The sequence below is a fragment of the Thunnus maccoyii genome, chromosome 17 (assembly GCF_910596095.1).
Source record: "Thunnus maccoyii chromosome 17, fThuMac1.1, whole genome shotgun sequence".
NCBI classification, from domain to species: domain Eukaryota; kingdom Metazoa; phylum Chordata; class Actinopteri; order Scombriformes; family Scombridae; genus Thunnus; species Thunnus maccoyii.
Genome location: NC_056549.1, coordinates 25,594,858 through 25,617,052, shown reverse-complemented (window position 1 = coordinate 25,617,052; position 22,195 = coordinate 25,594,858). Strand labels below are relative to the sequence as shown.

At 38.9% G+C, this 22,195-nt stretch overlaps 1 protein-coding gene across 7 annotated transcripts in view; it reads right to left on the bottom strand.

The window, feature by feature from the left end:
• Window positions 1-22,195, bottom strand: part of opn5 (opsin 5) — a 104,812-nt gene that overhangs the window by 24,190 nt on the left and 58,427 nt on the right. For 3 of the 7 annotated variants that reach the window (XM_042389924.1, XM_042389923.1, XM_042389926.1), the window contains one exon: window positions 592-711. In XM_042389924.1, the coding sequence (XP_042245858.1) occupies window positions 592-711 (120 nt within the window). Of the gene's footprint in view, window positions 1-591; window positions 712-1,880; window positions 1,946-2,090; window positions 2,298-2,844; window positions 2,952-22,195 lie in introns of those variants that run through there. The other 4 variants (XM_042389922.1, XM_042389925.1, XM_042389927.1 and 1 more) reach the window with 4 other exon arrangements.

Here is a 22,195-nt window from a genome sequence, read left to right as displayed (position 1 = left end):
CAGTCTTACATACTATACTTTTGTTTTTGATGTGTGTTACTCAAAGTGGTCCTACACTGTTTCCCTCAATCCTCCCCATACGTTTTCTTTTTATGACTTGAAGTTTATCATTTGTTTTGATGATTTGATTTGGGAATTGATTGAGAGCATACATTAAAGTTAATCAATTTTATACTAAAAAAAAGTATTTATTCAATCACAGACAGAAAAATTGCCCACATTGGGATACCATGCCATTGGTTGCCGTCGCTAAACTAAAGACTGAAGTTTAACAAAAATAAACTTCAGTCTGCAGAGGTCCGTCAAGCGTGTGATTGGTTGTAGGTCTATCCAATTATGTCCAGAGGCATTTTGGTCTGCACCCATTGATAATGCCCCTTGGAAATCGAAAATGGAGGTTCCAGACTAACATGCATTTGTAAATTAGTCTGGTGATGCCAGGCTAGATTTTACTCATGAAGTCTAGATATATTAAACAGTGCTGTTACTGGATTCCATTCAGTGTGAGAGCAAGTATACAATAGACAGTTAAGTGGTACTTCACAAAGCAGTCTGGCATTGCTGATTTTACAACTGAAAGTATTACGGTACCTGATATGCCAAAGTCAAAGATGGCTAGATTAACAGTCATGAGCTCCGGAGGCTTCAACTTGGTCTTGCGTTTGATGGTCATATAAATGACATAGCCATTCCCTGTTGCAGACATGATTCCTGTAGGAGAGAGTGAGAGGGGGGTTTGAGGTTGTTGAAATACCATTTGCACTTGTGAGTCACAATTGTTATACATAAATTTGAATACATTGTGGATACTTGACGTGAGTCGTTGAAGTCTGATGACAAATGACAAAGCAAGAGCAAAGCAAACTCTTGATTAACTCTATCATGGTTTTACTGGATCGCCAATGAGAAGCTCTCAGAATTTTATTCAGATGCATAGTTGATTTTGTTGGAGTCATACAAATTTGAAGTGATACTATTCAAGCAGTATGTAATTATGTAGAGGAATGCTGCTCAGAGGTCAGAGAACAATGCTGGTAAGCTACAGAAACAGGTTTATTTAATCAAGTGGCCAATTAAACAAAAATAACCTGCTTTCAAGCGCAGCAAGTGTAGATAAATTGTAGGTTGTAAAATCACCATGATGAAAAGGTACACTTCTAATCATACCGTAAATAATGCTTACCATGACCCAATAAGCACAAAAATAGACTAAAACGGTACAGGTGGCCTGTAGGCACAGATGCATTTAACCAAGTAGCTAATTAGAGAGGAAATACCTGCTATTCTATAAACCATAGATCATAAATCTGCACATTCATAATTTCTTTAAAGGGCTTATTGTACAAAGTTACTGTGAGGCAATGTTTCAGACAAAAACAATAAAAACACACAGGGAGACTGTAAAGTATTCTTTAAACGCCTCTATTAAAAACTTGTTATGGTGAAAAGATTAAGGGGATATACAAGAAAAAAAGTGAAGCAATTAGGCTATCATAGATGTCTTGTCTGAAAGCAAAAAAGCAGGATTAAGTGCAGAAAAAAAGAGGCGGATAAAGGACAGAACAATTCATACAGGAAGCGTACTATCAATGCAGTAAACCCAATATTATGAACTTCCTCCATCCCATACAGTGCCATATGAGAGAAAAAGTAAGGGAGGGGGCTGAATAGATTATTATTACCAAATATTAACATCAATGGTGCAAAATAACCACCCAAAAGGTATTTTATTAACAACAAAGACATAATTTTTAAGCTAGTCTCCAGCTGATTAAAATTACCCTTATTACTCTGATTCCTACAAGATACAACTAATATGCTAAAAAAAAAAATTAATTTGAGTCTGATAGTGGGGTTCTGTCACCAGACTGGTGCATTACCTACACTAAGGTCCAAAAGTCTGAGACCACTTTCCCATTCATCCGGCCAGTGACTCCTCACATTTCTGAAAACATCAGAGCAAATTTCCCAACAGGCATTATTTGGATAAACTGACGACATATTGGGAATCTAAATGATTACTTTCTTGCCTGAAAAAAATATTAAAACTTAATAAAGTGACATATTAACAGTCCTAGAGTGAAAATTACATTTTAACAGCTAACAGTTTAGCCTGGTTCAAAATCTCAGCCATCGCTGCCGGTTTGTGTGAACTGCATTCTGGGATACTCGGCTCTCTCAAGTCCACACAGTCAGCTCCCGATGCATCATCAATAAAATGGCCAGTGCAAGTACACATCCAGGCATTTGGTCTGTACTTTGCTGGATGTGGACTTTGAATTGGAACAGTACTCGGGCTGTGACAGATAATGCAAGTACACAAGAACACAAGTACAGACAAGAATGCAGATTAAAGGCCTACTGTCAGCTGTAGAGTCACACAAATGTCATTTTTGAATCCATAAATGTGGTACATTGCATTGTGAGACTGCTAGCAGAAATTAGTACCATGGACATTACTGTTTCATTTCATTTCATAAGTTTTGAGCGCACTATGGCTAAATTTATACACTCTGAATTCACAGTCAGATAAAATGGTGGGCAGTAAATATTGTACTCAATATAGTAAATAGGCGGCACAGCCCAAGTAAATAGATGGACCCAAACCTGTACTGAACCTGACTGGTCCTGCCAAATTTGAGAGTGTGACCAGGCTTTACTATTTCATCCATTACTGACCGTTAGCTTGCTAGGCTATTGCAACAAATTGGCTATGCTCAATCTCTGTCTATTTCTCACTAAATTTTGCAAATTTACCCCTAAAACGTGGACATAGACGGTTAGCAAAGTCAGAGAGAGGGAAGATAGAAATATCTCAATAATTTACATTTAAAAATACCAAACCTGAACCCCAGAGCCAAAGCTTTACCCGTCAGGTAACAGAGCTGTACATGTTGGCTATGTGTCTGCCATTTCACGCACGGCAGGTAAAGTAGCATATAGTGGGTTATCAGAGCTTTTCTGCCTGCTGTTAAGCTATAAAGCTGCACAGAGTTATAGAGCTGGGTAAAAATTCTCAGTGGGATGTGTCAAGTTCAAGTGACCCCTTTAACATTACATATGCACTACTGCAGTTGTTTGATTCATAGTTAATATAACATATATTCACTGCTGGAGCTCAGCTTAGAACAATGTCTCATTATTATGTCACATTTCTCTGATATTAGGTGTTTAGATGTTAAAAGATTTCTGCAGTTGCAGATTCAAAGCAGCAGTGTTGGGCAGTAATGCTAACGCTATAATCCCTTACAGTGATATCATTGCTTTTTTCAGGGTGAGTAGTGTAAGGGATTACAATTTAAAATTCAGTAAGTGTATTACAGTTACTAATTCCAGTAACGCTCTGGAGGAGGAGAATTGCAACTTGTGGTAATGCCAAAGTTGTGTTGTAGCTTAGCTGGCTTGCTAACGTTAACGTCGTACAGCAGAGGTCGGGACGTCAGTGCTGTGTGTAGTCACTTAGGCTATGCTAACACTAGCTGTGGGATGGTCAGTAAACTGTTTCCTGCCTGCTTGTTAAACCACAAACGTTTCCATTTCTAATGTTACATGTGTTAAATAGAAAAGATGCAGTGCATGGGTGTGGAGGATTTTGAGCTGTTACAAGGCAACTTTGACGGAGCTGAAGGACGGAGCTGAAGTAACTAAACTAAATTAACGAGTAATGTAACGCGTTACTTTTGCTGCTGAGTAATAAGTAATGTAATTACTTGTACAATGAGTAATATGTAATCAGTAATAAATTACAATTTACAAGTAACTTGCCCAACACTGTAAAGCAGCATGTTCCAAGTCAGACAGTGATAACTACTCCTCCCAACCTAGCAGTATTAATTATCATATTTGTAGTCTGTGTTGTCATTTGGCTGTGTGAAATGTGATGCCAGAAGCCTATACTTTTTGTGTCATTTTCCTGATTCAGACATGTCATTAAATGCTCAACTAACTAAAATTCCAATGTGCAATCATGTTTTATTCAACTAAAGAACATTACTAAGATCATTCAGGTCTTTGACGTCACAGACCTGGAGAGGATGATTGGCACTTTAATCTTCTCCAGGCTTCATTGCTGTTATATCTTTACTCTGGTCTTAGCAGGAGGTATGACCTGAATACAGGGCTTGGCTGGTGCAGAGCAAATTTATTTATTTATTATTTGCTGGTTTCTACATCTTCTACATCTAGCTTTAGTTTTTAAAGCTGCTTGAGATCCTCTGGTTAGCATTTAACAAATCTCACTTTGTCATTCAGGTAAATGGGATCTTCCTACTGAGGATCTCGTACACACAAGTTTGTTTGTTTTTTTTAATTTTAGTTCTTTTAACCATCTGTTAGAGTTATCTTTGTTTTAATAATGTAAAGCACTTGAACATTAAAAGGTTTAAAATAAAGTTTCTTAATTATTACTATTATCAGACTCAGTTGTAAATAATCTTAATAATCTTGTCTTAAAACCTACCAATGATTGAGGCTTCAAGTCAACCAAAGTTAATTAATTGCAGTAATTAACCCTAATTTAATGCTATTTTCACCCACACTGCCAATTCTGCCTATCAGACAAGTATTCATTTGGTGAGTAAATTGTTGCAGCTGTTCTGCAGTGCACCATTATTTCTGTGGCTAACTTAAAAGTATAAAAGTTGGTTTGTATTTGATAATTTGCCTCACAGTAAGCAGCATTTAAAATGTGTTTGGACAGGATTCTACTACACGTTTTTGCAGATAAAACATACAGTATATGCATGAACATGGAGATTTTAGGATAGTCTCACAATAGAAAAGCAGATATTTTCTGTCTAATTAGCTACTTCAGATGTTGACATACTGCATCATCATAAGAAAATGTTGCCATCAAATTCTTTGGCTGTAATTTCTTTTCATCCTGCACTACATATTATAAGACATATTATCAACCACAATGAAGAAGCAGAATCATATTTTAAATGCCCAACAAACCCATGTTGAACTCACAGGTGATTTTAATGTCCCCCTCCACAAAAACATGGGTTTCACTTATTGTTACTTCACTTGGATGTTTGAGCTTCACTGTGCAGAATGATGTATGTGTAGAGTTTGACACTAGAAGGCTGTTTTCACAGTCACATGCTGAAGAGGGAAAGTTTATCAAAAATCTGTTTAAGGCGTGTATCCTACGAGCAGGATTTGTGACATCATAACTTCCCCAACTGCGGCTACAGGAGAGCGATGTAACAGCTTCCTTGACTTTTTCAGAGCCAAAGTCAACAACATCCGCTCTTTGATGTCCAGCTCTTCCTCTCTTCCTCTGTCTCCCCCTGTTATCGACCATCTGCCTGGGAGCTCGCTGTCTGTACTTCATTTTACTGGCGTCAGGGAGAGCCACATCGAGGAAATCCTCATGAAGATGAAACTCTGTACTTGTGCCCTGGACCCCGTTCCCACAGCTCCGCTCAAATCATACATCCCCATTCCCAGCCCCCTGATCACCCAAACTGTCAACCTCTTCCTTCAAACTGGTAGTGTTCCATCTGCCCTCAAGGTCGCAGTCATCCACCCCCACCTGAAGAAGCCCACCCTGGACTCAGAGGTTCTTGCCAACTACAGACCTATCTCCCTTTCCTGTCCAAGGTGTTGGAGAGGGTGGTTGTTTCTGAGCTTTAGGACCATCTTAAACACAGCACACAGCACTGAAACAGCTCTGTTCAGGGTTGTGAATGACCTGATGATGGCAGCTGATGAAGGGTCCCCCTCCTCTACTGATTCTTCTTGACCTGAACACTGCATTTGACACTGTGGATCATACTATCATAGAGCACCTCCACACCACCACTGGACTGTCATCAAAAGCTGAGCATAAAAGCTGCCCCAAGCATTTCTACAGCCATGTAACACCTCAGCATCTGTCTTGAGGAGATAAAGGCCTGGATGAACACAAATTTCCTCTAATTAAACAGCAGCAAAACTGAAGCTCTCATTGTCGGTACTCCACATCAGACTCAGTCATCAGCCATACCTCATCTCATCTCTGATGGCCAGGACATCCCCCTTTCCACCTCAGTCATTAATTTAGGTGTTAGGTTTGAGCCTCAGCTGACTTTTGATGGCCATATAAGTAAGGGTGCACAATAATATTGGCACATCATCATCATCAGCTGATAAATGCTTTAAAATGAAATATGGGGATTGGTCCAAAATTAAAATTTCTGCCGCTACGAACATTTCAGCTGATATGACAGCAGCTGTGTGAAGTGGAGCTTGCGGAAGAAGCACCAGGACCCTCAGATCTGTCAGCAGCTTGCTCCTCCGGGTCCCCAGTAATAACCTCCACACCATGGGGGGCTCTGCTGCACCACGCTTGTGGAAGGGCCTTCCTAACCATCTGAGGGCAGCGCAGACCCTAGACTCTTTCTATTTAGGAAAGCTTTTTCATCTTAACTCATTACTATTTTCTTTATGTGGTGTGTTCTATGTTATATGTACGGTAGCACTTTGAGTTTCACTATGAATGAAAAGTGTGGTACAAATTAAATGTATTATCATCACTGTTATTGTTATTATTAGAAGACCTGTGGGCATGTACAGACTAAAACTATTTCATATCAAAAGAAGCCAAGTGTAAATGCAACCAAGAAGCAATAAAGATAATTGAAATCTGAGACACATTCTAGCCAGATGTTGAAAAGGTGTAAATGCCTCTGTGCTCCAATAAACATACAGAAACTTTACTCTGTCCTTAGTAGTCTGTCATAACAGCAGCTGATGTCATGCTGAAATTATCTGCTGTTTTTTGTTATCTGCTGTCTCAGTAGAGCAGCAGGCAGAAAGCAGCTCCAGTGATTTCAACATAACATTGATTTTAACGTAACATGTTGCTGTAATGTTTATCTGATCCCTGATCAGCTGAACATTCTGTGTGGGTGACAGAGCCGAGTGAGTCGCTTTTAGTTAATCAGTACAAGTAAGTTTATGGACAGTTGTTAGCTACCTTGTTAACTGATAAATTGTGCAAGTTATAGTAATTCCAGTGGTTTTGGCAGTTACCAAATAGCTACAGGTGCATTACCACCAAACTGTGGTCTGGAGGACCCTAATTTGCATGTAGCTTGGGAAAACCAAGATAGATTGCAATCAGATCTGTGATATAGCTAACAGAGACATACCTACTGTGTGTGGCGAAGGGTAAATGAAAGTGTATTTAATCGCATCTGGATTTTATCAGGATGCACAACATTTGAAATTAAGTTTAAATGGTGCCTTTGACTGTCACTGGGCAAGAGAAAATACACCATAATGATTTTTATTAGAAGATGGAGTCTGGAGACATCATCTAATTCAAGCATAGCTTCAACCTGGGCAGAGGTTTCACTGAAAGAGCCTTTAATCTTTTATTTCAGCTAAGTTTGCAGGATAACCTCTCTGGATCTCTTGTCTATGAAACTACTGAATGCAGTTGTGATGTGTGAAATAGCTCTCCAACATTAAAATCAAAATCATCTTCACAGTATCTACAAACCATGGTGAAAAGGTGAACTGATGTTTGTTTAATCTCATAAAAAATGTTAAATTACTCCAAATGAATTCCTTTTCAAAAGACAAACAAACCTAGAGGTACAGCAGCTTTTCTTGTTCTGTGACTACTGAACTGCTGTGAATGAAACATGACAAGGAAAAGCTTGAGGCAGGACCATTAACATCAGGCTGTCAACACCCATAGGCAGCGACATATTCATGCCATCAAATCATCACTAAACAGGACTGAAATATAAAAATAAATATAAATAAAAGGCCTTGACATTTCCAGTGCACCGCAGACTTAATCGTCTCATTTAAAGGTGCATTATATAAGATTTGGTCAGAATTTTAGTTTAAAATTAAAAAATTCAAAAACATTCAAAAATTACCTAAATTATCAACAGAATATGAAGAAATAACAGTTTTGACATTATGCCAAAGATGTCTATGTATTGTGTTGCAGAGATATCTACTGAAGTTAGCATGCTAACCAGCTAGCCCAGGCCTGTCCTGTCTCACAATATCACTTTGTACCTCGAGAGGTGATAGTGACTCACTGTAGCGTCCAGTCTGTCCTTGAGCCACCCTGAGCCACCACAGCAGCAATGGTGGAGATTTTGAGCCAGGCTGAAAGCTGCTGTAAGTTTCACTGTTAATATGTCACTTTATAAGTTTTAATATTTATTCAAGTGACAAAGTAACCATTTAGATTCCCAATATGTGGTCGGTTTATCCAAAAACGAAACGAAATTTGTGCCGATGTTGTGAGAAGATACTGCTGCTGCAACCACATTTCAGTCAAAATGTGTTGCCTAAACTTTATAATGCAGTAAAGGCTAAACTGGTGGAGGACTTGAGTAATGCAAAATTCATTGCTTTAACAAAAGATGGGTGGAAATCCCATGCAACAGAGAGCTTCATCACAATCACAGTGCACTTCATTACTGACAACTGGGTAATGGCAAACCCCTGTCTCCAGATACATGCTGTCTATGAAAGTCACCCAAGTGACCATTTTTCAGAAATACTACAGGGAGCTGTAGCAGAGTGGAAAATTGACAGACCAAACACCACCCACGTCACCACCCATGACAATGGACAATACCAAGTGCATGGTGAATGCAGCTGAAGCAGCCAGATTTTCACCAAACAATAGATGTTTTGCACGCACTATTAACCTGGCATCACAGAAGGGGATGGGTGTTAACCAGATGTCCCAGCTTTTGGGCAGAGTGAGAAAAGTGGTCACTTTTTTCCATGGCAGCACTACTGCTGCAGCAGGGTTAGGTTCAGGATGTCCCCACCAGGTGGAACTCAAGCCATGACCTGCTTGAGCACTACTTTGACAAGCAGGCTGCTGTTTTCTCAGAATTAACAAACAGGAGTATTAAGAGGAACATTAAGGACATTGTTACTCTGTCTGATGAAGATGTAAAAATAGCTTAGGACATGGTTCAGGCTCTCAAACCACTTAAAACAATGAAAACTCTGTTGAGCACTGAACAGCTGCCAACAGTTTCAGTGATAATGCCACTGAAACACTTAATCCTAGAATCCATGAAGCAGAGTGACTCAGATTCAGCAGCTGTGAAAGATGTCGAATCTGCCATTTCATGACTTCAACAACAGATACCCCGACTCTGACTCAACACTTATTAGTTTCTTCATGAGAGCAATGCTCTTGACCCATGTTTTAAATCTTATCCCTTTCTGAATAAGACCACTCAAGGCAAGATCTTCAACAGCCTGACTGACAATATTCTGTATGACCATCCCCCACAGGCATGTGTTAAACAGTTTCTAAACTGAATTGATTTAATAAAATCAATGTAATCAATACAGTTCAGTTTCAAGGCCCTGAGACCTGTAAAACATTGTAGTGACAATAAGCACTGTACAAATCAGTTTTATTTTTAATTGAATTTCAGCATTTAACTATAACTAAACAGATGACAATAGATTAAACCATCAGAAATGTACATCACAATGTTTTTGGTAGTTTTATTAATGTCTTGTTTTCCTGGATTTGTATATTTACCAGATATTTTAATTGAAATAATATCTAATGGTAACATTATATTGTTGTTTTGTGGACTTGTCCTTGTTAGGCCCAGGCCTCAGAGACAGAGGAAGTCAGTCAGAAATGGCATCCAGCAGTGGTGATCCTCCAACCAAAAAGCAACAATCAACCAGCTGTTTGGAAACTTATTTCCAGTGGAACAGACATCATCACCCAGGCCTCGGTGTCAAGTGGTGGAAGAGGAGGTGCAGTGTTACAAGTAAGTGCAGAGCCTCCCAGTGGAGTCAAATCCACTTACATGGTGGCAGGACAATGTGAACCAGTTTCCCCATCTAGCCATGTTGGCTAAACGCTACCTTGGAGCCCCAGTAACATCTGTCCCCAGTGAGAGGGTTTTCTCATTTCTTTTACTGCAGGGGAGATTGTCACAGCACAGAGAGCAAACCTCTAACCTAAGAATGTGGACATGATGGTGTTCTATGTTCCCATACATCAAGCATTTCCACAAACATGTGTGGCTAACTGAATGCACCAACCACCCTTTATTTCTGACTGGTCTTCCGTCAAGTTTTATTTTTGTTTACTTAGTTAATTTATGTGAAGTAAATTTATAAAGTTAATCTACCTTCATAGTGTCCTTGATATTCCAAATTGTAGTTGATTTAATAAAACAGAAATAGAAACAGATTTTTCCCCAACTGTTTTTTCTTATTCATCCCCACCCCTAACCTCAAGGTCTGAACAAGGTCTGAACCGAACCGTGGATTTGGAGAACTGTTATACCCCTACACTCTATATAACATCTATGCTGGACCACAGGACCAAACTCACTCTACTAACTATGCTTCAAGTCCTGCTGTTTATTTTGAATTTGGAAAATCTGCCATTAGATTTTGTGCAATACATCCTCAAGACTGACACTGTCACTACCCCTGAACAATTCAAGACTATTATCTCAAACCACTTCACCTCAGCGTGCAGTTGTTTTCACTGAGTATTGTCCTCTTCTGATCTATTTAACCCTACGTATTTTGTTTTTAACTCTGTATCTCAACATCATTGCAAATGAGGGAAACCTCGATGATTTTCGAGGCTTAAATAAAGGTTTGAATGAATGAATGAGAGAAAGCGAAGTAGTGAAGGAGAAAAATATGACAGCACAGTTATGAACCCCTATCTGATCCCCATTCTGCATCCACAATGTTCACATCAGAGCACATCTAATGGCAAGATAATTTCCATGACAATAAAATGGATTTTCATGGCCTATTGTGTGTTCTCTTGGCTTCAACATTAAAGAAAGTTAATTTACTGTTCACAACAATGACACAAGAATGTAGCAGAGCGAAAGACAGATGTGTGACATGTTCAGTGTGCTTTGAAGTCTCTTTGAGTACAATGAACACATGACGTCTAATCTGGACTGACACAGTGAATCCTGAGAGGGTTTGCCTCATTCTCAAGTGTAAACAACTCGAGAGTAAAATTGTACTTTGGAAATATGTTGACTGACTTTATGCTACTTTGTATGCAATATGTAACAGCAAGGACATAATAAAGTGGCTCAAACAGCTGTTCCTATTTGACTAGAGTGCCCCTCTAGACCAAATTAATAAATATCAATATCACTATTACACCAAATAAAATGCTGTTGCTGAGACAATAACATCAAATGACTGGGAAATGAAAACTGTTGCAAACTCTGTTAACACAACATTAACAGAGCAGTCGGTCTCCTTATGTGTCTGACAGATAAACGGTACTGAAGGATCCAGAGTAGACTTATACACTGCACCATCTTTACAGTGCCCCTGGGTTACCAAAAAGTCACTCGTATGGAAAAAAAAAGATTCTGTCAGCACTGGTTGCCATCTGCTTGTCACACCACACTTAATGCTAGTTTAACCAGCATGTAGTTCAGTCCTAAAATTGGAAGTTAGTTATTGTGACTGGCCTGCTTAGCAACAGTGGCTGTGACACACAACTCATGGATGCAATTAAGGCAGTTGAAGGAGCAGAATGAAGCACCTTTTGACAGCAAGAACTTCAGAGCTTTAAACTACTACTAGTACCTCGAGCTGGGTTTATTTGACTGACTGAAGTGACTCACCGTGGCATATAAGGAAATGTTGTGAAGCTAACACATTAGCCATGACTACTTTATAAAGAAATGTTGTAAAACAAAGACGATAGCCCTACTTATAAGGGATTGTTGTAAAGCTCACACATTAGCCATATCAACTTCACAAAAAGAAATTCTGCTGCTTTAAAATTGTAATCAGTGTTCAAAATGTGTGGGTAATTTCCAGTAGTGAGGTGTTGAAGTGGCTTGAAGAAATCAATCAACTGCGTGCGTAACACTATTAGGTTAAAACCACTATCTCTGACATTGCTTTAGCGTCAAATATTTCAATAAGGAAAAACAAATTTCCTTCCAGCATACTGCTGATGTTTTGAGAGTCAACTGTAAAACGTGCTGAATTTTCTGCTCTACTGAATGTCAACGTCTACTGTGACAAGGCAGGAATTTGGAGTATTTGGGTCACTATTTCACGCTATAACAAAATTAAGTTCCCTTTTCTTTTCTTATATAGGCCCACATAGTGCAGGTGTAAATGCTGGCTTACTAATAAGGTCCAACTTCCACAAACTTCAGAAATTTGTTTTCAGAACATGAATATTCAAAATTGTAGAAGGCCTGCCTCTTGGGGTTACAGGGGTTGCCTTCTCATGATTTAATACACACAAACATCCAGAATTTCTTATTATTTTCTATGCAAATGACTTAAAAGTTTGTTAAATGTAAGTCACAAAGTAGCTGCTTTTGAATGCAAATGAGAACACCAGACAGTCATAAAAAATTAATGAAATCAAATGAACACTTTAGTCTTGAAGACATTTATGAAGACTGTATTGGAGTCGACAGTGTCGTGTAGCCTGGAGTCATTTATGTACTCCTGTAGTTGACAAGGTCACACAGCAAAAGTGTACTTTGGTGTAATCAGAAATTTGAATGAAGACTATGACCAGACAAAATTAACAGAAAAGGTTTAAGAAGGTAATTGATGACTTCTCAAGTCGTCAAACCTGTTAATAAAAATATAATTTGTGTTATCCTCAGGTCTCTGATTGTTTACTTCAAGGATTCTGCTTATTATGTCATGTTCCTCCTCCTCCTAACAGAGCTGTCCTGTAGTTCTCAGTATCACCACCACAAATCATCCTCAAGTGATTTCTCAGTAATTATAGAGGCAGTTTTAGAGATGAGCCTGAAGAACTCAACAGTTCCTCTTCCTGGCCCTGTCTTACATGTGTCATATTTGACTGCAACAATTATGCTAACAAGGCCTTTTAAAGGGAAGCTGGTTGATTCTGGGGTATTTTTCTGTGCAAATCAGCTTGGTCATGCATGAGCACATGTGTGGGATTCAATATGTGCACAGCTGTGACTATGTTATGTGATAAATGTCAATTTCCTGCCATTTACTACCAGTTTTTATTTGTTTGTTTTTTTACCAAATCAAAGATGTTTGGTATAATGAATGTAATAACCTTATACACAATGTTATTCTGCATTAGAAAGCACCAAAACCTACATTTATTGTTGTTAAATGTTGCAGAACATTACTTAAGGAAAAACCAAAAGATACCATGATCTTGATCTGTTCTACTGTATATTGCACATACATGCCCTTTTTCAACATGGACATCACCGTGCCACAATCAGACACTAAGCAGCTCAGCAGCAGAGGGGAGAAAACTTTGTTTTCTTTCGACACATTTTCCTAAAAATAAATAAATAAAAATAAGTCCTAGCCCAGGGTTAACAATTGTTAACCTTCAGTCATAAACCTACTACCCTGTCAGCTGCTTCCCATTCTGCCCGTTTGATCAGCACAAACACCCTTTTCACTGCTGAATAAACCTGATTCATTCCAATTATTTATGAGGGCACGAAGTAAAATGGCAAATTAAATTAATAAATAACACAACAAACTGACTGTGCGTCTCCTCATCTCCGTGAACTCATATGATGCATTGCAACAGCAACCACATAATAGCAAATAGAGGCTCTTGGCCAAGTTTAGGCTGTTGGAGTGTTCCCACATGAGGCCATGTGGGAAAATTCATCTTAAAAATGGAAAACCATGCGAGGAATCTGAATTGATAGAAAATGAATTGCATATCAAAAGCATATCATGCTGCCTCCTCCTCAGTCAATCTGTTTGTCTCCTCATATCTTATGGAGCTGCCATATTATATTACAGCTTTTAGTATCAGATATTGTATTAGGAGAGCCTAAAGCTTGACACTTTATAATGGAAACAGCAGTGGTTATCAGCTGATCCTCTATGAACATCAATCACATTCACCTCCTGGTATAAGCCACTTTGTTCAACTTGTCCTGTTTGCACAGCTGCTTAGTGTTAGGGAAGCTTCTCGCCTCTGCCCCAACATGGGATTGTCTGGAGATGTGTTTAGCTGCATGTCACACTGGCTTATCAGGAGGATGGGTAAGCTTGATTTTCTGTTGATGTTTCAAACAACAGAACAAAATGTTTCTGGTTTGGACATGTATGAACAAGGAGGCATTCCCCTGTCCCATGTCCGCATTCTTAATGAGGATAATTTCAAGGCTTGCATGAGGTGTAAAAAAGTTTGTTGCATAAGTGTGAGGAATAAGATAGATTTATACATTTATATTAATCATATGTATCGTCAGAGGAGGAAGTCAATCAGAAACAAATGCATCCCATGCATCTACATTTTACTCAGTGGCAATTTGAATTTTTAAAAAGTTTATTCTATTTGTGTTAACTTCTTTGGTAATTGAAATTGAAAAACTGGAGCAGGAAGGAATTTCTGCTGCTGGGACAAGAGGTACATGACAGAAAACATATCAGAAGGAGAATTTAGATGCATGGAAAGTGACTGCAAACAAAACCATTGCCACCTTTTTTATTGTTGCTAGCAAAAGTGTAATTAATCAAATGCACAAATCAAATGCAAATAGTGAACTCAAACTACTCTAGTCTGCATATGAAATACATTAGATTCAGCTAATGTATTAAATGATTGTGACCAATGATATATTGTACAAGCACTCCAGAACATGTGTGCTAAGCTGTGTTTCTGTCCTGCAGACAGATAAGATCTACTCTTATGCAACTTATCAAATTTAAGAGTATAAGTCTAAGAGATAAATAGTCCATAATTTCACTTTCAGCTGTTTGATAAATATGAACCCAGGATAGTAATGAATACATTTGGAATAGGCCTTTTGCACTGAAGACATTTTGACATGTCACAGTAGGAAAGGCACATGTGTAAATGAGAAAATGAATGATGGCTAAATTCCATTTAGCCGCTTCACTCTCTGAGTCTTGGTATTGCACACGCTGGCTCACTGTCACGCTGTCATGTTTTACTGGAACACTTGCCCTAATGCAATGAGCCATTTGCATCCTGTTTTGTTGATGATTATAACTGTCTCCTCATATAAGTGTAAAATTAATTCAATTGTACTCCTGAAACTCGGGAATAAAAGCTGTCATCAAATTTCTTTTGACTTCAAAATGCCCTCAAATTTAAGAGATCTCCAGAGGTCTCTCACGTCGTTTAAGATCTGGATCTGTGCAAAGGTTGGCAAATCTGCCGACCAACACCTCTAACTAGGTTGAGCTGAATACTCGGATGAAACCAGTATCCATTACAGATAACATACTTTTTACTAGGATGACTATCATCCGAGTAAAATGTGTCAATATCCGGATTTGTGATGAAGGAAAATCGTCACTGGTTAGCTGTGTCTATGTCGTTCTGTGATAGGCCAGCCACACACAGAGCTCCTCCCCTAAACACAGCCTATACAAAGTTCACTGCTGCTGCACCACACAACACAATCTTGCCATCATCACAGCCACTCTGTCCACAGAGATTAACAGCTCACGACTCTCACTGCTTCAACCCTTATCCATTTCAGGCTTATCTGAGTATGGATACAGATAACTTAGTTGGTTGAACAGTTACAGATACAGATACTCACTCACCCTTACCTCTAACACTCACTAAATATCAAGTTACATCTTATTTGTTCAAGCGTTCACAAACAGAAATTGTGGTTTTACAGGAAGTTGCATAATGGAACTAGCTACTGTAAGAACTTAAAAGCTTGGTTCTGCTTCATATTTAGCTTACAGATAAATAAAAAGATAATTAAAAGATATGGATCATATATCATAATTGACATGAATGCAAGTATGTGCATTTCCCCAAATGTCAATTGCTTTAAATTGGTTAAAGGTAGAGTCAGTCATTCTGGAGAAAGATTGATAATATTTAAACCAAACACCCAAACAAATACACACCTCCCTTCGTACTTCCCCCCAATTCATGGACGTGCATTGCCCTGGCAGAAATATGGCGGAATCCAGAGCGATGCATCAGCGTCACTTCTGTTCCTCTCAATTTTTGTCATGAGCGGGACATAGTCCATCCACACTGTCTGTCTCTCTGTGGCCTCCGCACTTCTCACTGGACCTGCGTTCAGCGTCTCTGTCCACAGAAGCAGCCGTCTGTCAGCTGCAGCTCCTGGAGAGCTGAGAGGACAGCAGCAAGACAAACTGCCTTCATCAGGCTGACTGACAGCAGAAATGTACTGAACCAGAATAGTTTGCATGTTGGCTCCATGTCAACCTCTCCAGAAGATCTTCAACCTGAGTCTACAGTTGGGGTGGGTCCCGGCTCTGTGGAAAACATCTTTTATTGTACCGGTACCAAAAATAAAATGTCCGGCTAAACTAAACGACTACAGACCGGTGGCCCTTACGTCGCACATCATGAAAACCCTGGAGCGTCTGCTTCTACACCTACTGAGGCTTGAGGTCAAAGACAAACCCGATCCCCTGCAGTTTGCATACAAAGAACACATTGAAGTGGATGATGCTGTCATTTACATGCTCCACTGTGCCCTCGCTCATCTGGAGGAATCAGGCACTTATGTAAGAATCATGTTCTTTGATTTTTCAAGTGCATTCAACTCCATCCAACCCATCATACTCAAAGACAAGCTCAGAGAGATGAGAGTGGATCCCTCCTTTGTTTCCTGGATCACTGATTACCTGACAGAAAGGCCACAGTTTCTCAGGTTGGGGAACAGTAATGAGCAGCACGGATGCTCCACAGGGGACTGTACTGGCTCCATTCCTGTTCACATTGTATACCTCGGACTTCAGATATGACTCTAAGTCCTGCCGCATCGAGAATTGAGATTGTATCAGGAATGGACAGGAATCTGAATACAGGTATCTAATAACAGCCTTCAGTGACTGGAGTCGAAAAAAAACGCCTTCAACTGAACACCTCAAAAACAAAGGAGATGATCATGGATTTCCGCAGGAGCCAGTGAAAATCTGTGGGGTGGACATTGAAGTGGTACACACCTACAAATGTCTGGGGGTCCTTGTGGATGACCAGCTGGACTGGTTCTGCCTGTTCTTCCTGTGGACACTGAGGTCCTTTGATGTGAAATGATGATTTGAAATGATGACCATGTTCTACCACATGGTGGTGGCCAGTGCACTCTTTCTTGCTGCAGTGTGCTGGGGACGCAGCTTTACAGACAAGCTGGTCAAAAAAGCGGGCTCAGTGCTGGGCAGGTGATTAGACCCACTAAGATCTGCGGTGGAGAGAGGCACACTGAACAAACTGAAAGCTATAACGGACAATAGCAAACACCCTCTCCACAGCCTCCTGGAGCGACAGAGGAGTAGCTGCAGCAGTCGGGTATCAATAAAGTAATATCTATCTATCTATCTATTTATGAGAGGAAATCAACAGTGTTTGTATTTATTGATTGACTAATATGGTTAATAAGTTGAAAACACAGCAGGATATTTGAGTGATTTAAACAGCTGCCTGCTCAGATTATGCTTCATTAACACAACAGAGACAGACTCAGAGCATAAAAAAGTGCATTTGGTCTCCGTGAGGCTGTCTTGGATTCAGTGTGGATTGATACATTTAATAAAACAAAAGCTTATCTGTTCCATGAGAAAACGCTTTCTATATGAATTATGTCCTCACACAGACAGCTGCTCTGATCACTTCCCCCTCTCCTGTGCACAAGCACGAATGCCCCCAGTTGCTGATTGGCTAGAATAGTGTTGTCTGGCTCGCTCCAAGCCACTGTGTTTACATGCCAATTTACAGAGCCAGTGCTGTGTATGAACACCAGATTTTTCAGCACACACACAGAAGGGACAACTAGCGGACCATGAGGACATATTCCCTGAATTTGACAAAAAAAATTATGGGATTAGAATCGCTGACTCTACCTTTAAGAGAAGCCTGACAGACAGAGACAGAGGCAAGCACACACACTTCAAGATATGTTTTGAATTGGTCATGATGAAAAATATGTTATTTGAAGATCAATTTATATTTTCAGAATAGATTTAGCCCACCATTTTGCAGTCAATGCTTTGTTGTAAGCTCTAAAGACAAAGTTAAGAAGTTATACCACTTCACTGTTCATTGCACATGCTACAGAAAATATCATAGAGTTCACACATATGAAATCAACTTTAAAAAATGTAATTATACATGCTTTTGCATAATAGTGTACCACTGAGAAAACCTAAGCATTCTTTTCAATGAACAATGGGGCAGGTGGGTACAGGGTATGGGATTAAATTTGTGTCATAATAATTGAACATAATCTCCCAAGAATCAAAAAACAAAATTGAATTGAAAGTGAATAAAAATAAACTGAAACCAAACAATAACGTCAAAGGCAAAACATATAATTGACTATACACTAGTGCTACATTCAATTACAATATTCTCACTTTTCTTTCACTTATAAAAACTGAAAAATTCAGCAGCAAAACTGAAAAAAGTGACGGCAAAAAAGAAATCCCAATCAGTAAAAGAAAACTGAGAATATTGAAACCAAATGTAGCACACCTGTATAGTTTTATTTTAAGTTTTCTTTGGTTTCAATTTATTTTTATTCACTTTCAATGTATTAATTTAATCATTCTTAAGTGATTTTGTTCAATTATTATGACACAAATTTATTCCCATAAAAGGGTAATGCCTTGTATCTCATTGGTTGTTCCTCTCATACATGTCATTAATCATGTCCTTACAATTCCCTGTAAGCAGGAGTGAGAGGCTTGATAAATGTGTCGTATTCTTTCCTTTCAGCAAAGATTTTACTTCTGAATTGGCTCTTTTTAGAGGTGAAGGTTGATGAATATGAGCCAAGGTCAGTTTTTCATTACAGAAAAACACAATGAACACAACACATAATGTTACATACAGCATATGAACCATTCTGTGGTTTTCTAAATTAGCTAATTTCTGTAGGAAATGTATTATATATCCCATAGTATTCCCAGTAATAGTACATTCTTTCACTAGGATTAACTTGTACTGTACATTCTACTACCTTGCCGCCACACTGGGCTGAATGTTACCTCTGTAGAAGTGCGTTTGTGTTTACCGTGATAACTGAATGACTTGGATAGTCTCAGAGTATGTAATTAACCACCCACAGGCTGCCCGTCAGAGTCAGGTAATGTGCATCATGAAAGTGAAATCACACCAATTAGAGCACTCATATGAACACTCAACACGAAACAACATGGACTCACAAAAGAAGAACATTTTGATATGACACGTGTCACTGTGCCTGTGTGGAATTGGCTTTTATTCCTTAGATTCTGACTTGCTGCAGACTATTCAGTCAAGTAATAGTCTAACAATACTGCTAACCTTATGAGAGTACAGTGAAAGCCAGACAATGCCGCTGTTGTATATGTGTGAGCTGTGAGGCGGAGGTGGGCTTGCAAGTCCCACAAGTCTCACGGCAGATGTTGGGTTTCCTTTCTTTTTATTCAGCATGAGGCAGGTACAGATGATGACATAATGATGTGGTCATTGTGCAGGCTGGACTGGATTCTGTTTCTGTGTGTGTTAAACAAAAAGCTATTTGGCAACACTTTATAAATCACAGCTGATGCATTCATCACACTGAAGCTGCATCTATCTTTCATGGAGTCTGTCCTTTTTTAACCGCTGCTTCATTAACTATTTGTACAGTTATTATTAATTAATACCCGTACATGGAGTTTTTTCTTCCCATAATAGAGAGATTAAAAAAATACTAAATACACATTGATCTGACAAATAAGAAGGACGGATTAAAAATGTTACATTCTGATCAAATAATTTCTTTTTTATATATTCAGTATTTTTGCTTCATTACAGAGTCGACAGTAGAGAGCTGACAGGAAACGAGGAGGAGATAGGGGGATAATATATAGCAAAGAGACACTGCATTTACATGGTCAGTGACTTAAACCTCCAGGCCAACAGTGCACCCCAAGGGATTAATTTTTGTAATATAAATGTTAATTTATTTCCTTACACACCTTTATGTCTGTGGAGCTTTTCAAATCACATGATTTTAGTCCCCTATATCACACCTGTGACTTGTTCTCTTAACTGAAAAGTGTGCCCGTTGAAGCTCATCCTACATGAAATGTACTGCTCTCTTTCCCACTTGCACATATTGTTTAAACAATGTAGAAGTTTTAAGATGATCCAGAGCTAAGTTTTGGACTTAATAGCTTTTTTATTTTCAGAATATCTATCTTCTTTATGCACATGCTCGCCTGCTGGCATAGAGCTAAAATGTTGCTCAACTATGAAGGTGTTGCTTGCTAGTTTAATACTGTTCAGTGACTCTGGAAGCTGTGTTATATAATTCAACTGCTGCTTCTGTGCAAAACTGCAGCAGTAAACCAGTAATGGTGCCAAACATTCATCTCAAATCCATCTTTACCACAGGTTATTATTGTTAGTTTGATTCATTTTTAAAAAGTAGTTTTCAACAGTTTTTCTACACAGACTTATCTTACAAAATTACAGAAGATAGGCACACCAAGATGAACATCCAGCAGACAAGGACCTACATTAGCATTTATTTGGACTTGTGTTTCTAGCCATCTGACAAACATAAGTCCAATATTCACTATACTTGTTTTGCTCTGTTTAGGTCTCCACCAACTCCTGAGGGAAATATCTGGCTCTTTAGCATCGAAATACTTCACCATGTTCACCAGCTAGTTGTTAACTTTGTCTGCCAGCTGTTTGGTGCTGTGCATAGTGCAGAGAGCACATGTGTCGTGTAAAGTGGGCTTATCTAAGCTTTTCTGTTGAAAACAGCTGCCTGCTGCTGGAAATGACACTGATGCACACAGTGGGGGTAAACCAAAAAAGTAAAGTTGGGGCCATGAAACTGAAACAATGAGCTAAAAGACCAGCTGGTAAAAATTAATCATTACAAGCAATACCAAGAGCAGCTTAAAGGAAACTATAGTTTTGAAGTTCATTGAATTAGTCATAATTAGCCATAGAATTAGCCCTGAATTGCATGAATCATTATCTAGAAAAACAGTCTGTGATTTTATCACCTTTCTTTTCATTGTCAATTATAATGTGACTTTGCTGATCTACTGTATATACTGTACATTCTATTCTTCTAGCCCTGCTGCCTTTATTTGTTCCCAGCCTGACCTCCAACAAGGGTTGCTAGGACACTTATGACATGTTAGGCTTCTAAAGCTGTATACTGCAGCTATTTCACTTCTTACCATGCTTTATGTTTACAATCTGTACATTTAATACAGTAGCCTAGCACTGTTTTTCACACTGATTGCAATTATGGCATTGGCTTAATAGCCACAGAGAAAATCAAGGTGATGACAGCCTTTTAATACCAGAGGTACAAGGGAAGAGAAGAAGCCAGATGATAACTGAAAGTGAAAGCGGAAAGCTCATGAGCCCATGATAGCCTACATTTAGTGCATTTACATTCCACTGCTAATATGAACATGTCAGCAGACCTCCATTCAGCCCACTGACTGATAAAAAGAAATCCTGCGAATGCGTGTTTGTATGGGATCTGAATTTACATAGACCAATACACAGATTATAATGTTCTTGGCAGGCCTTTGATTTAATTAGGCCTCTTTGGGATTATACTGTTCCTTGAATGTACTTCATGTGAGAGTCAATGTGTGTGTGATTTACATATATGTGTTTATGTGTTGATGGGCTGGAAGGGATGCATATTTAGAGCAAATGAAATAATACTTTTAAAATCTGTTACACCTATTCAGTACCATAAAAAAGATGAAAAAAAACAATGAGCAAACTAAATCTGTTTCGGAAGACTGTGAAATGCAGTTGAAAGCTCTGGAAAACGTACTAAGTAGATCTTGAAGAGGAATCACAATGATGCAAAAATTATGTAAATATCCAATATTTAGCATTTCACTCCCATAACACTGTCTGACACAACACATTTGTCATCCTTGTTAAAACCTGGTGCCAATGTTATTCACAATACAACTCGGCAACACAACCACCGACAGTTCAGTCAAAGATTCAGGTGTGTTATTTGTCAAGGATATTGTTGGAGCTGGTTAACCCAAAGTGAAGAACTTGTCAGGAGACCGGGGATGTCTTACTTGGAAACATTTATTGAGGCTTGATTGAGGAAAACAGAATTTCAGTACAAGTGAAACACTGTGCAATGCCACTCAATTCTGCCGTCTACTTCCAGACAATAGTATTTAAACCCCTCACCAAATCTTTGCCCTTTCTACCTCC